The sequence below is a fragment of the Eptatretus burgeri genome, chromosome 3, assembly GCF_056783735.1.
Source record: "Eptatretus burgeri isolate ZD-2024b chromosome 3, Ebu_testis_v1, whole genome shotgun sequence".
Taxonomy (NCBI): Eukaryota; Metazoa; Chordata; class Myxini; order Myxiniformes; family Myxinidae; genus Eptatretus; species Eptatretus burgeri.
The window spans coordinates 101,608,764-101,622,318 of record NC_140963.1 but is presented as its reverse complement, the minus strand read 5'-3'; the positions used below and the strand labels follow the sequence as shown (position 1 = coordinate 101,622,318).

Below are 13,555 nucleotides of genomic sequence, written 5' to 3'. Positions count from 1 at the left end.
TGATGTTAAGAGTGGATTGGAGTCGACGGTAGAGAGTGCAAAAAGGGGACAAATAATAATATTGTCATTAGTTTTTAAGCTTTCCTCGAAAGATTGCTCGTGTTTCTGCAATTCCTGGATACTTTCGTATGTCGAATCATCTCGTGTTGAACAAGCGGTTTCTAGCAGCATCTGGGAACGCTCCAGTAGTTTCTCGAGGGAGGGGCTTCGCAAATGTTCTTGCACCAAGTCATATCGATGATAAAGCAGAGAAGAGCCAGTCACCTTTTTTTTCTTTGTCATGTTCCTGCATCGCTTGTGCTGTCTTTTAAATAAGCGCCTGTTTGGACTGCATCTGCCGGCCAGTTGGACGTCGATCGATCAAAGAACCTTGGGGTTGGTAACGCACAATGAAAAGTCCACGACGGTCTTGAATCACCTTCTTATCCATGATAATCTTAAATCATAAAGTGACTGGCACTGATGGTATCATTTTGGATTTTGGATTTTCTTTTAGACAGAGCACAGGTAGTCAAAATCGGTTTGAAAATTTCTCAGGTGATCACCCTGAGCATTATCGCAGATGTGATATTCATTGCTTGCTCATGATTGTGTCGCATCATCTGATAGTTCACTGGTGGTGAAATTTGCAGACTACACGACCGTTGCTCGCCTCATTGTCAACAGTGATGAAATTAATTACCGTCATCAAGTCGAAAAACTTGTGGAATGGTGTTCTCTAAATAATGTCGAACTCAACGTCGTGAAGACAAAGGAAATTATTGTTGACTTCCGGGGAAAAAAAACAAAACTCCCATTCGACCCTTGGTTATTCACGATGCTGAAGTTGAAATTGTTAGGCGTACATATTTCCAATGATCTTAAGTGCGAAAGAAGCACCAATCATTGTGTGAAGAAGTCCCAGCAACGATTGTTCTTTCTTAAAAGGTTGAAAAGTTTCAGTGTCAGCCATCCTTTGTTCTATCAAGTTCTATCGGGCAGTGAATATAGTGTCGTGACACTGACTTTCACTGTCTGGTATGGCAGCTCGACACGGGCCGACCGATCCAGACTCAATAGGACAGTAAAGACTGCTTGTAAAATTATTGGGTGCGATCTGCCTGTACTTCAGTCTGGAAATGAAAAGAGTGAAAGCGATCATCCGAGATGAGTTCCACCCAGCACATGACATTTTTGAACTTCTCTGCTCGGGTAAACTTTATCATTCCATCAAGACCAACTGTAATCGCTTGCCTGACAGCTTTTGCCCAACTGCACTCCACACCCTCAATTAATCGATGTGTGAAGTTTTGTGAGCATCTAAAGAATGGTTTATGGATATTTTAATCCATGTCACTCATTTCATCAGCAAAATATTGTTTTCGGACTCTCTGCACTCATCACAATGAATCTATTTCTCATTCAGTCTCATTTTTAAGCATGCACTCACTGTTCAAGTACTTCTCATTGTATGTGCATCGCGCATATACGTATAACAATAACCTCAATATCATTACCATTATCATCATGAGCCTCTGCGACGCCGACCTATATCCTGATATGAAGCATTTGTACCATGCTGCCGTACTACTCTGGCTTCGGGCTTGAGCATACCTCTTTCTTGCAATGACACTGTGATTGATACCTCTCAAACACCTGATCTGTTTGTCAAATCAAATTGGAAGGAACGTCCTCTTTTGTTAATTTATTTTTGAGAATGGAAATCATTGGCTCATTACATGATGGAGATGTTTTGCATTCAAGCACATTAAGGCACAGTCACTTTTATTTGCATTTGCTCTTATTGTTCCCAGTATCCCTTCTTCTTGTTCTTCTTCTTCTTTTTCTTCTTCTTCTTCTTCTTCTTCGTCTTCGTCTTCGTCTTCTTCTTCGATGAAGTTGTAACCTTGATCCTGGACATTGCGTCGGGCAAGGCCAGAATTGCAGGGTATCATGATGAGTCAGTCCCATCTTCCACAGTCTCATCAAAGAATGGTTGTTCTGGGCACCAGACTGCACAAATCGCCGAGACTTGAACGTGGGCTCGTGGATTCGTGGTCGGGTCAGCGGATGGTTGCGCAGGCTGAATGAGGCAGCATGGAGTCGTGAATCTCTCTGCCTCCTTGCAACCCAGCAGCCGTGAAACCACGCTTCCCACTTGAGTTACTCCTAGACGGATGTTGGCTGCTCGCTTTTTGCAGGCTATTGTTATCAGCAGGCTGAAGCTCGGAAATGACTTTTCTGATTGTATGGTTAAATTGCAGGCATTTTTTCACACATCATTGACAGTTCGTGCATCGAAGTCCTCGCAGACTTCACTGATTTCCAGTTGAATACTAACTGTGATTTCTGTCGGGGTTTGATTGAGGCCTCATATCATCCATTTTGTGGCCTTGAAATTAAGTTACCGGTTTGCATCCTTTGCGTTGCATCGAGCACACTGTGTTCCTTTTTGTTACTCTTCAATAACACAATCTTACCTCGCAATGTGTGGGTATTGCATTGCTGATTATCTCCAACGATAACTGCATCACTCTTTGAAGTTTGTTGGAGTTTGTAAAAAGAGATGTTCGGCTTGTCCTGTTTCCAAATGCAGATGAAGTGCGATGGGATTCCCAGTTCTGCATGCTTAGTGAAGAGAACATTTGCAGGATTGCTTTTCACCCGTTCATTGGGAACGGATAAATCAGAGTGTTCTGATTGAAATCATCATCGAAGCACTTATGTTGTGTTGCTCTAGTTTCAGATTCAACTAGCGATTAACGCCTAAATTGTCTCAACGTCCTTGTATTTCTTGCAGGGGTCATTTGTTCATCTGAACTGCTTTCCGATTCTCCTTCACTTGCTGTACTTTCACAGATGCTATTTTGTGTTTCTGTATTACTCAAACTTCCCACCGCACCCCTCCCCTCCCATTGCAACCCAAGACCTTGCTGAGCATGCAGTGCAAGACTTGGGCCGAGCCCCATCTGCTTCAGTTGCCTGAGAGCTACAACACTATTTTCCAGTACTATCACCGCCGGCCGTGTCATGCCTGCAGCAAGGTTCCCAAGGACCCAGCGCTGTGCCTTGTGTGTGGTGCTTTTGTGTGCCTCAAGGGTGCATGCTGTAAGCAGCAAAACTGCTATGAGTGCGTGCAGGTAAGTTGTGCACACAAAGTGTGCGCCGCAAACACGTTTTGTGTGTGCGTGCGTTTGTGCGCGCACAATCTCAAACCTCATCCAACACCTTATGTGTTGACGTTAAATTAATCTCTCTGCTGCAAAAAATGTGAACGCAATTGTAGAATACAGTCCGTTTGAGGTGTACCGCATGGTACTGGTCACTCTGCCTCTCGACTGCAAAATGCACAGCGTAAACGAGACTGAGGCCTACTTTCAACACAAACCCAGCGGCTCATGTATCGTATCACCTCTGCCTTTGGAAATGCATTAAGTTTCTTGTGCTTTTGTGCTGACCTTGTCACAATTCACCCAGTGGGATGTTTTGTTTGAGAACACATTTAATATAATACTTATCCTCATGACAGCAAACCATGGTGTTCACGGCATGTGTTCATTGAAATACTTGGCAACATTCAGATTTGAGGAAGGACAACGTGAGCACGTTGCTGTCTTTTTCTTTTTTGTATGCAAAAATGAGGGTGCATCGAAGAGTGAGGTGAGAGAGCAATACACTGGGGAAACAATGGGTGAAAGGAGAGGTAGGGAGTGGTTGGGGGGGGGTGGGGACATGTCGAGAGCAGGAGGCGGTTGAATGAGTTGGAGGCCGAGGAGGAGTTGAGCAGGAGGAGAGAGATTGGCAAGAGAACCACAGCAACTTAAGAGTAGTATAGGGTTCCGGAAGGTTTCATGATTGTATAAAAGATCATAGTGAGGGGTGGATGACCTTAGATGGCAGTGCACTGTCAACTTGCATCTCTCAAGAGAAGAGTGGGATTTAACATAAAAAGGAGTAAGGTTCTACAAGTGGGAGAGAGAGAATAAAAATTAAAAAAAAAAGTTTTGGTGAGCAGTAATTATAGAGTTTTGGGGTTTTACAAGGATGGAGTTGCTGGAAGAACATGTGCTACTCAGTTATGGGGGAGATGGAGGGATGAAAGAGCAGAGGTTTCAAGACTGGAGGAGAGGTGGTAAAAATAAAATAATAAAATAGGCTACCAATGTGTTTGTGTCGAGAGAGAGAGAGAGAGAGAGAGAGCAATAGGCCCTCTGCTTCTTCTTCTTTGTGGCAGATACCATTGATGTTGAGACCATTGGTTTCCACAGCCTTCTGGAGAGATGTGTGAAGCGACTGCAGTTGTCCATGCATGAGAACAGTACTTCATAGAGCTACAGATAAAGGCCTTGTTGGTTGTGATAAACTCTGATTTACCAAAGAAGGACTTGGCACAACGAAGGATGCTCAGTGTGCTCCAGGTTTTGTCGGTTACATTTGATATACGATCTGCTTGGGAGATGTCACAGGTGATCCTGAGGCCAAGAAGGTTTTTCAGCGGTTGATTGTGAAATTGATTTATCACACTTGTATAAATAAGAGATCACATCTCCTTTGCTCATATAATAAAGCGTCATTCTTCATTTAGCTGGATTGGTACCTTCTCGAATCTAGAATGACCTGCTTGAAGTGATGCATAATCAGTCTATTATCTGTTTGAGATTCCATTTCTCATAACACAGGTGGAAAATTATATGTTAAGCATTTGGAGCCAGGTATACATGTTGTGTTCCATCTGAAAAATGCTGTAATTTTGAACACCCAATCCACCCCCTTCTCGTCCTCATGTCCCAGGGAAGTCACTTTAATTCCTTCTCCGTAATTCTTTCTCCTTCCCAGCTTCATTCCCTTGCCACATTCTCCCTTCTCTCTCTCTTGTTGTCCTTTTTTTTTTTCTCTCTCAAGTTGAAGTGTCTCAATTTAACCTTCCTCCCTCCCCCCCCCCCCAAACGACTCCACCATGCATGTGTAATGTATGTAGGCACCCCTTTTCTCGTGCTGGAATTCACTATTCACCACAACTTACCTGTGCTGTCATATCCCCCCTCCCCCACCCCCCAAATGCTTTTCCTCCATCTTTACTCACTCTCTTCTTGTTGCATTTATCCTCAGCACACGCAGCTTTGTGGAGCTGGCACGGGTATCTTTCTCCTTGTAAATGCATCTGTCGTCATCATAATCCGTGGGCCTGAGTTCTGCCTCTGGGGATCTGTGTACCTGGATGCCCATGGAGAGGAGGACCGTGATCTCAGGTGTGTCGGCCGTGACTTCATCTCAAATGTTGATGCTTCCTTAATTTAGGAGAATTTGTGAGCGCACAATGACTTGTTGTCTGTCACTGCAGCTGAAACATTTGCTTCCGTTCACCTTCATTATAGATGACTGAGTTATCAATTTGCTGAAACCCTTGGTTTGGTTAACTATCAAATTGGACACCAAGAGACGTCCAAACTAAGCACCTTGAAAGAAGTAACCCGGACAACATTCCTGGTGCGGATTGAAAATCATTTTTGGTTTAAACCGGTGGAGTAAAACATGTCAAAGCTTTGTATTCCATGACAATTTGACTTTACCAGATTTATAACCTTTATCAGTTTTGTTATACAAAATTAACATCAAAGTGTAATTGAAGATAAATTTAATGTCGTTGTTTTGTTTTTCCAACCGATCCGTAATGTTTCCTTCAAAAAACAAAAGCTACAGAGAACCTCCCCGCAGCGTCCACGGAGTCCATAGTTACAAACGCCGATGTTATTTGCACAAATAATTGAATCCAAAAAACGATTTTGAAAGTGTCAAAGTAATATGCCTGGTGTTGGCTTAATGGTTGGGGTGGCGGGCTTTGGATCCTCGGGTCCTGAGTTAAAATCCCGCTCACCTGTTGAATTATTACCAGGTGGGGTTAACTCAGCCTGTCATCCTTCCAAGGTCGGCAAAATGAGTGCCAGCTTGCTGGTATACTGTGTCGGAGTGGCGACCCGTCCAGGATTGTGCCCAATAGCCAAGGAGACTGCTAAAACAGCAACAACGCTTTGTACAGAGTATGGTCCCAATCTCCTCCTCCTCCTCCTTTAAGTTATAATTGATAATTTATTGCATCAAATTCCCATTTATTAGATAAGAGAGGGGCTCCAAGGGTTTGTATCGTTGGGTGGCCTAACGTGAAGATCTGCCAGATAATAACATGAAATAATTTGTTATTGAGGGATTGCCAATATTGCTCCCCATTCAGATTTAGTTAGGTAGGAATCGGTCTGGTCATGATGTTAAATCGTGAGCCGTGCTCGGTGAAGTGAGTTTTTTTTTTTTTAATATCTTTGATTGGTGTCACAATGCGTGTCCTGTGGATTGTGTCTTGTGTCTTGTTTCTGCGTGACCACTGTGGCGTGTGCATGTGTACACAGACGTGGAAAGCCTTTATTCCTGTGTGCGGAGCGTTACCGTGTGCTTGAGCAGCAGTGGCTCATCCACTCGTATGACCATGTCAACAAGCGCTGGGGACCTCATTACAACGGGCTGTAGAACGCTCTTCAATCCTCTTCAACACTCTCCGGTCGCTGAACTCTTCTGGTGAAAAGGGAAGTGTGGAGGATGCACTGTGATGGCGGAGGACGTTTCCGAACATCCGGCAGTCCCGTGAACACAGTGGCTCTGTCTCCTCGCAATGCGAATGTCAAAAAATGCGCACAAGTCCGATTTTTGATCATACACACTGTATGTGTATGTATGTACGTACTATGTGAGCATATTTGTGTGCACGCACACATGTACAAACATGAAAACTGATCGGTAGAGGATTCGGGAAATGGTTGATTAAAGTCCTGTATTGTATTACATGGTTATATGGCCCTTCTCCGACCAACCATCACATTTTAGGTGGTAGGCTGTCCGCAGTCACCCGGAGTGGTACCACCACCTGTCCCATAAGAGCCTCTTGTGGAACATTGGTTTTGTTGCAAGCTCTTGGGGCAGGATGCCGGATGGGGGGATTTGTGGATTTTTGGGGTCCTTTCTGCCTTACGGATTATTGCGTTCCGAGTTCTGCAATGTCTGCCAGAGGGTACCATTGGAGTCAGTCTTCCCACAAACTTCCCACCAGAAAGTTAGAGGCCCAAACCCAGGTGTGGCACCTGGGGAGGCTGTCAAATCACCTGCCACATCATCTGGCACATAATTTTGGGTCCCCTTCTTGGCCAGTACACGACTGGAGGGGGCACCAGGAGTCCCTTCCGAGGTCGCTAGTTTGCACTGTTGGTACCATCTGTAATGCTCCTTGTTTGTTTGCAAAGTTCCCTGAAGCCCCTCTCCTCATCTATTATTTTATTGTGGGCCAATAATATGTGGCACCTCCATCCTGATTCTATCCTCCCACTTCTTTCTTTGCCTTTCCACCCAGGGGGACCTTCTTGGTTTTTTTTGGCTCGACCCTTCCTTCCCCTGTGGTGTTAATAATAAATGAAAATCGAACCCCTCTTACCAATCCCCATCCACTTCCCTTTCCAATCAACTGTGTGACTGATTACACTGCCATCATCTCTTGCTGTCTATCAATGAAGAGATGCTAATATTTAGGTGTGAGTGTGTGCGCTTGGTTTGGATTTTAAACTTATTTTGCGGCAGTTATATTTTTCTGTTAAATTTGGTTTACTGATCCTCAGATGCAGATTCAGGGTACATGTACATACACTAATTATCGGCCTTTTTAACCAGCATTACCTGTTGCAATGCAGGTCACAGTTGCAGTCTTTCTGACATGCTCAACCTCCTTCTGTTGTTCTGTGTCTGTCCGTCGATGTACGAATCAATTCAGGTAAAGTGATGTTTATTTGTTTTTGACTTCTGCACAACACAAGTATTGCATCTTGTTGAAACCTGCATCGATTGAATCTCATATACTTATCACATCAGACACTGGCTGCACATCACAAAATGGCAACACATGAACCCTTCCCGACATGTCAGCACAAGGACCCTCACTCTGCAGATATATTGCACGAGAAACTTATGCACACACGTATCCCTCTGACAAGAAAACCTTCCTCTGATGCAGTGGCACATGATTGCTCTGCATGCGCATCTGTTAAGGATTCCTCCGCAAGCATGCGTGCTCTTGAACCCAGCAAGTGTGTCCGCTCTGTTAACCCTCCACAGGCCCATCTGCACTAGCACCCTCAACCGGAACGTCCATTCTGGGACCCTCCACGGCTACGTCCGCCCTGGGATCAACCGTGGGCGTGTCTGCCCTGGGACCCTCCACAAGCACTTCAGCTCAAGGATTATCCGCAGGCATGTCCACTCCAGGACCCTCCGCAAACGTGTCCGCTCTTGGACCCTCCGCAGGCACTTCTCCTTGGGGACCCTCTACAGGCGCGTCTGCTTTTGAGAGCCTCCGTGGGTGAGTCAGCACAGAAGCCCTCCACAGAGACCTCGGCACAGGAATCCTTAACAGACACCTCAGCACAGGAACCCTCTGCAAACGCCTCAGTGCAGAAACCTTCCACAGACACAAAGGCGCAGGAACCCTTTGCAGACACCTCGGCACAGGAACCTTCTGAAGACACCTTGGTTCAGGAACCCTTTGCAGACACCTCGGCACAAGAACCCTCCGCAGACACCTCGGCACAGGAACCTTCTGAAGACACCTTGGTTCAGGAACCCTCCGCAGACACCTCAACACAGGAACCCTCCGCAGACACCTCAGCACAGGAACCCTCCACCAACACCTCAATACAGGAACCCTCTGCAGACACTTCGATACAGGAACCCTCCACAGACACCTTGGCACAGGAACCCTCCGCAAACCCCTCGGCACAGGAACCCTCCACTGACACCTTGGCACAGAAACCCTCCGCAGACGCATCAGCACAGAAACCCTCCGCAGACACCTTGGCACAGGAACACTCCGCAGACACCATAGCACAGGAACCCTCCGCAAACACCTCGGCACAGGAACACTCCACAGACACCACAGCACAGGAACCCTCCGCAGACACCTCGGCACAGGAACCTTCTGAAGACACCTTGGTTCAGGAACCCTTTGCAGACACCTCGGCACAAGAACCCTCCGCAGACACCTCGGCACAGGAACCTTCTGAAGACACCTCAACACAGGAACCCTCCGCAGACACCTCAACACAGGAACCCTCCGCAGACACCTCGGCACAGAAACCCTCCGCAAACACCTCAGCACAGGAACCCTCCACCAACACCTCAATACAGGAACCCTCTGCAGACACTTCGATACAGGAACCCTCCACAGACACCTTGGCACAGGAACCCTCCGCAAACCCCTCGGCACAGGAACCCTCCACCGACACCTTGGCACAGAAACCCTCCGCAGACGCATCAGCACAGAAACCCTCCGCAGACACCTTGGCACAGGAACACTCCACAGACATCATAGCACAGGAACCCTCCGCAAACACCTCGGCACAGGAACACTCCACAGACACCACAGCACAGGAACCCTCCGCAGACACCTCGGCACAGGAACACTCCGCAGACACCTCGGCACAGGAACACTCCGCAGACACCTCGGCATCGGAAACCTCCGCAGAAGCCTCGGCACAGGAAACCTCCGTAAACACCTCAGCACAGTAACCCTCCGCAGACACCTCGGCACCGGAAACCTCCGCAGACACATCAACACAGGAAACCTCTGCAGACACCTCGGCACAGGAAACCTCCGCAGACACCTCGACACAGGAAGCCTCCACAGACACCTCGACACAGGAAACCACACAGTCCTTGCATTATGACACCAGAATGTCCCCAAAGTTCTTGGGTTCTCTCAGTTTGTGTTTTTTTTTTTTCCTCTCCGGAGTGCTCATGATTTATTGCCTTGGGCAAGCGCAATGGTCGGCTGAAATTAAGGACTTGTATTTATTAAAACCTCGCCTCAGGCAACTAATGCTAATAAACTACTCGCTCTGGCTCCAAAGTCATTTTAATGCTGGATGCAAATGTCTCCTTTTATGTTTTCCTTATTCTATTCGTTAATCTGAAAACTACCCTGTTTTCCACATGGCTGAATCTAATAAACTATACTTTTGTGATTATTGCTTTTTTAAAAGCCTTTGCAGTGGTGCGTGACCCTCGTGTGACACCGGCACACGCAGCAAGTGTTGGGGGAATATGGAGGGTGTTGGGGTGGGGAAGGGGGTGCTGAGGAGTGGGGTAACTGTGTGCACAGTGAAAAGGAAACGGTGATGCCTTTGGAAGGACAAGAATTTTGCGTTTCAGGTTCAAAATGATTTGTAATATTTACGAATCTCCACTCATCCTTGTCTTATTTTGACAACAACATAAATATGAATGGTAATTTTAAAATAAATGCAACAACCAGGCTTTTGCCTTCTGATTTCCATCTTGCACCTCAATTAACTTTTTTCATTCAACAACATCCCTGCTATTGGATAGGTTCGAGGATCGAGGAGGAAACTATGATCTCATGTACATTCCATGTTTGAATCAGGAGACAGGAGCGTAGCCTGTCGGCTTCAACCCCTGCCTACCATGCAGACAAGGTGCTGGCCAGGTACACGATGACATCCACCGGGGCACCATGTACCTTCAAAGCCATTTGAACCCAGTGTCAGAAAGGCTTCTTTTTACAAGGAATAGATAGATATGTGTGGTGTTCAAAAAGGTCTATTGACGAGGTATTCGGTAATCTGAATGAAGTGCCCAGCTTTGTTTTTCTTTTTCAATGTACATGTACTGTTAGGAAATATTTTTTAAAACGACAGAAATATACATAGTTATATAAAAAGACATTGGCATTCCTTGGCCATTGTTATTTATTTATTTTTTAGATGTTCCTTGATCTTGTTTTTTTTTTTTTTTAATTAAGTCCCAGCATTTGAGAGGCATTTGACAAATAGTTTAAAAATGTTGTTCTTGAATGGCATGCAAATGAGTAAACTCCAAGTGGAACTTTACTCTGGGTAGCTCAGCCGAGCTGCCTCACCCTTTGACCACAACATTTCCACATTGGCATTAGCGGAATGAAAGAGCCAGTGAGACGAAGCAAACTTCACGCCTGAATCGGAGCAATCGGAGGCTGTTTGGTGCACTCGACTGTGTCCAAGTCATCCTTGCGTACGAGTACACGCCAAAGGGAGAGAGCAGGTGTGGCATGGTGCTATTGTGCGTTTGCTGATGGAAAGTCAGGCTTCAACGAAGGGTGTAAGGAATGATGCCCATCAACGAAGGATGGAGTGAGGGGTCACGGAGTGCAGAATCTGCTGCAGATTCAGCTTCTAGACATTTGAGCTGCAGTCGGGTCTGTGCTGCCTCATTAATCCGAACTCGAATTGCATGGATCTCCGCTGAATAAAACGCATTACACAAAGAACGCACGAGTCCCAATTGGAGTAATCAGTGACCTCCTTGGAGGGGGCGCCTTCTCAGAATACCATCTACGCTGCTTCAAAAGGTCGCCCTTCATCCATGAAACTGGATGCACGTTCTCATCCTCTTTTAGCACAACCGACTGGAATTACCCATTCTTATTCTTCTTGGGATTACTTGTTATTCTCGCAAACATTTGAGGAAGGGTAACTATAATTCAGATCCGACGGTTTCTCGCGTATAAAGATGGACATTTGATGATTCATGTCTCATGGATGGATCAACCGGCTTATCGTATTGACTACAAAGGAGCAATCACCCTGGTTGCTGTTTCACTGCATTCCAAAGTGCAAGTACAGTATTGTTGATGGTTCACCGATGAATCTGAGGGATACAATACTCCTATGGGCAATTGGACCACCCCACCGCTTCACCTCCAAAGTAGTGTCACCACATCACCCTATTCTGGAAGATAGATAGTTTAGTTGCTACCATGACATTGTTCAGATGGACTAATTTCGGGCAGTGCCATGGATCATTGGTACGCTAGAGGTGAGGGGGCCACAGACCCAATTTTGTGGTCTTGGTTTGTCGAGTTTAAGTAGTTGCCCTCACGTCACTCAGTCGTTCGACAAAGTTCAGGTAGTGCCATGGACCATTGGTCCGTTGTGGGTGAAGGGTGCCAGAGGCCCAATTCTGGGGTCAGAGTTTGTTGAGTTATTTAAGTGGTTGCCCTCACATCACTCGGTTGTCAGACAAATCGTTTGACCTCAACCAAAGGCAACCCTTTTGTTCCTCCGAAGGCATTTACTGCTTCGTCTCCCTCTTTTCTCTGGTGTTCAGCCAGTCTGGGAACATGAATTTGGTTTCTTGGGAGCTGCCACAAAAATGTGGTTGACCGCTTAATGGACTTGATCTCATAATCACCTGTGACAGAGTAAACAGCCATTCTCTTTCATTAAGGATGGTTTTCTTGGGGGGGGGGGGGGGTGGGTGGCCCTGTAATATTTCTACTAATCACTGTGCGAGTCCAAGCAGAAGGTTAGTCATTAAGTCACACGTGGGGCATTGGTCATCGCTGACTGATGGAGGCTCGTCTGGGGAGCAACTCAGCCAGTGATTAATATAAACTGTCTGATGGATTGGCAGCGCCAGCTTGAGCATCTTGAACCAAAGTGTTTGGGAATGATGATGACATGAGCAGTATTAGCTTCCAGTCCCATCTCTTCGGCCATGCTGTGAGAGTTAGTTGGTTTATTAGCCATAATTAAGTCGGTTTGTTTGGTCAGGATGGGTGCTGCAGCCCCAACTTGCTGTCACCGCTATTTGTGACAATAGCGCACAACGCAATTTTGCTGTTCTTGTTCAAATGGAAGTGCATTTATGTCACTTGATGTCTTCCTTCACCAGACTCGGTGGTGTAATGGTTAGAGGGTCCCCTCTGAGTCAGGAAGGTTTGTGGTTTGAACCCCGATCGAGTCAAATCAAATATTTCTTAAATGGTACGTACTGCTTTCTTGCTTGAGCTCAGCATTTAAAATGGATGGAGTACGACAACCATTGCGCTACTTTTTATGGGCCCAATGGTCTCCTCCTGCATTGAAGTTCCTTGAAAGGAAAATGGTATTATTAGTAGTATTATTATTAGCCCACCTGGACTTTAGTCTGGTGAGCTTATGCGATTGAGCAGTGTCCGTAGGTGAGTGAGTGAGTGAGTGAGGCAGTCCGCAAACATTTCAGTCATTATCGCTTGAACCAAATACTTGATTTTGATGAAACTTGGTCACAAGCTTCATATCTGATGCCTTATGAAGTTTATTGACCGCATCAAAATCTGCGCTCATTAAGGGAGTCTACGGGGGAGGGGGGGTTACCCCCCCTCCCCCCAAAATAAGTATTTGCTCTCTTCTCCAAAACTACACACACACTTTCAATGGAACTTGACCACAACCTTCATCGCCCATGATATGCTAAAGTTTGTTCACTGCATTAAAAAAAAATAATAATCAGGGTCGAGGGGTTGTGGGGGGTTTAAGTGACTGGTGCTCCTGATCCAGGTGAGCTTCAGGACAATGTACAGTGCCTTCAGAAAGTATTCACACCCCTCAACTTTTGTCACATTTTGTTGTGTTACAGCCTGAATTTAAAATGGATTGAATTTTAAAAAAATTGTCACCGATCTACACAAAAAAACCCATTATGACAAAGTGAAGAATTTTTTTTTTGC

At 45.8% G+C, this 13,555-nt stretch overlaps 2 protein-coding genes across 2 annotated transcripts in view; both read left to right on the top strand.

Annotated features, from left to right (window-relative positions):
* Nucleotides 1-6,807, top strand: part of UBR3 (ubiquitin protein ligase E3 component n-recognin 3) — a 226,773-nt gene extending 219,966 nt beyond the window's left edge. The window contains exons 28-30 of the mRNA XM_085872189.1: nt 2,907-3,119; nt 5,089-5,228; nt 6,381-6,807. Coding sequence (XP_085728315.1) covers nt 2,907-3,119; nt 5,089-5,228; nt 6,381-6,498 — 471 coding nt within the window. The 3' untranslated portion in view covers nt 6,499-6,807. The remainder of the gene's footprint in view (nt 1-2,906; nt 3,120-5,088; nt 5,229-6,380) is intronic.
* Nucleotides 6,568-10,031, top strand: LOC147030550 (uncharacterized). The gene is made up of 2 exons (XM_085872188.1): nt 6,568-6,648; nt 8,143-10,031. Exons 1-2 carry the CDS (start codon nt 6,568-6,570, stop codon nt 9,574-9,576), a joined length of 1,515 nt encoding a protein of 504 aa, XP_085728314.1. The 3' UTR covers nt 9,577-10,031.
* Nucleotides 10,032-13,555: the final 3,524 nt, after the last annotated feature.

Bases quoted from the DNA above. Each gene is read 5' to 3' on its own strand.
- LOC147030550 (XM_085872188.1), top strand. From the start codon at position 6,568: ATGCACTGTGATGGCGGAGGACGTTTCCGAACATCCGGCAGTCCCGTG. The intron at 6,649-8,142 runs GTCAAAAAATGC...CATCTGCACTAG, and splicing joins TGTCTCCTCGCAATGCGAAT to CACCCTCAACCGGAACGTCC.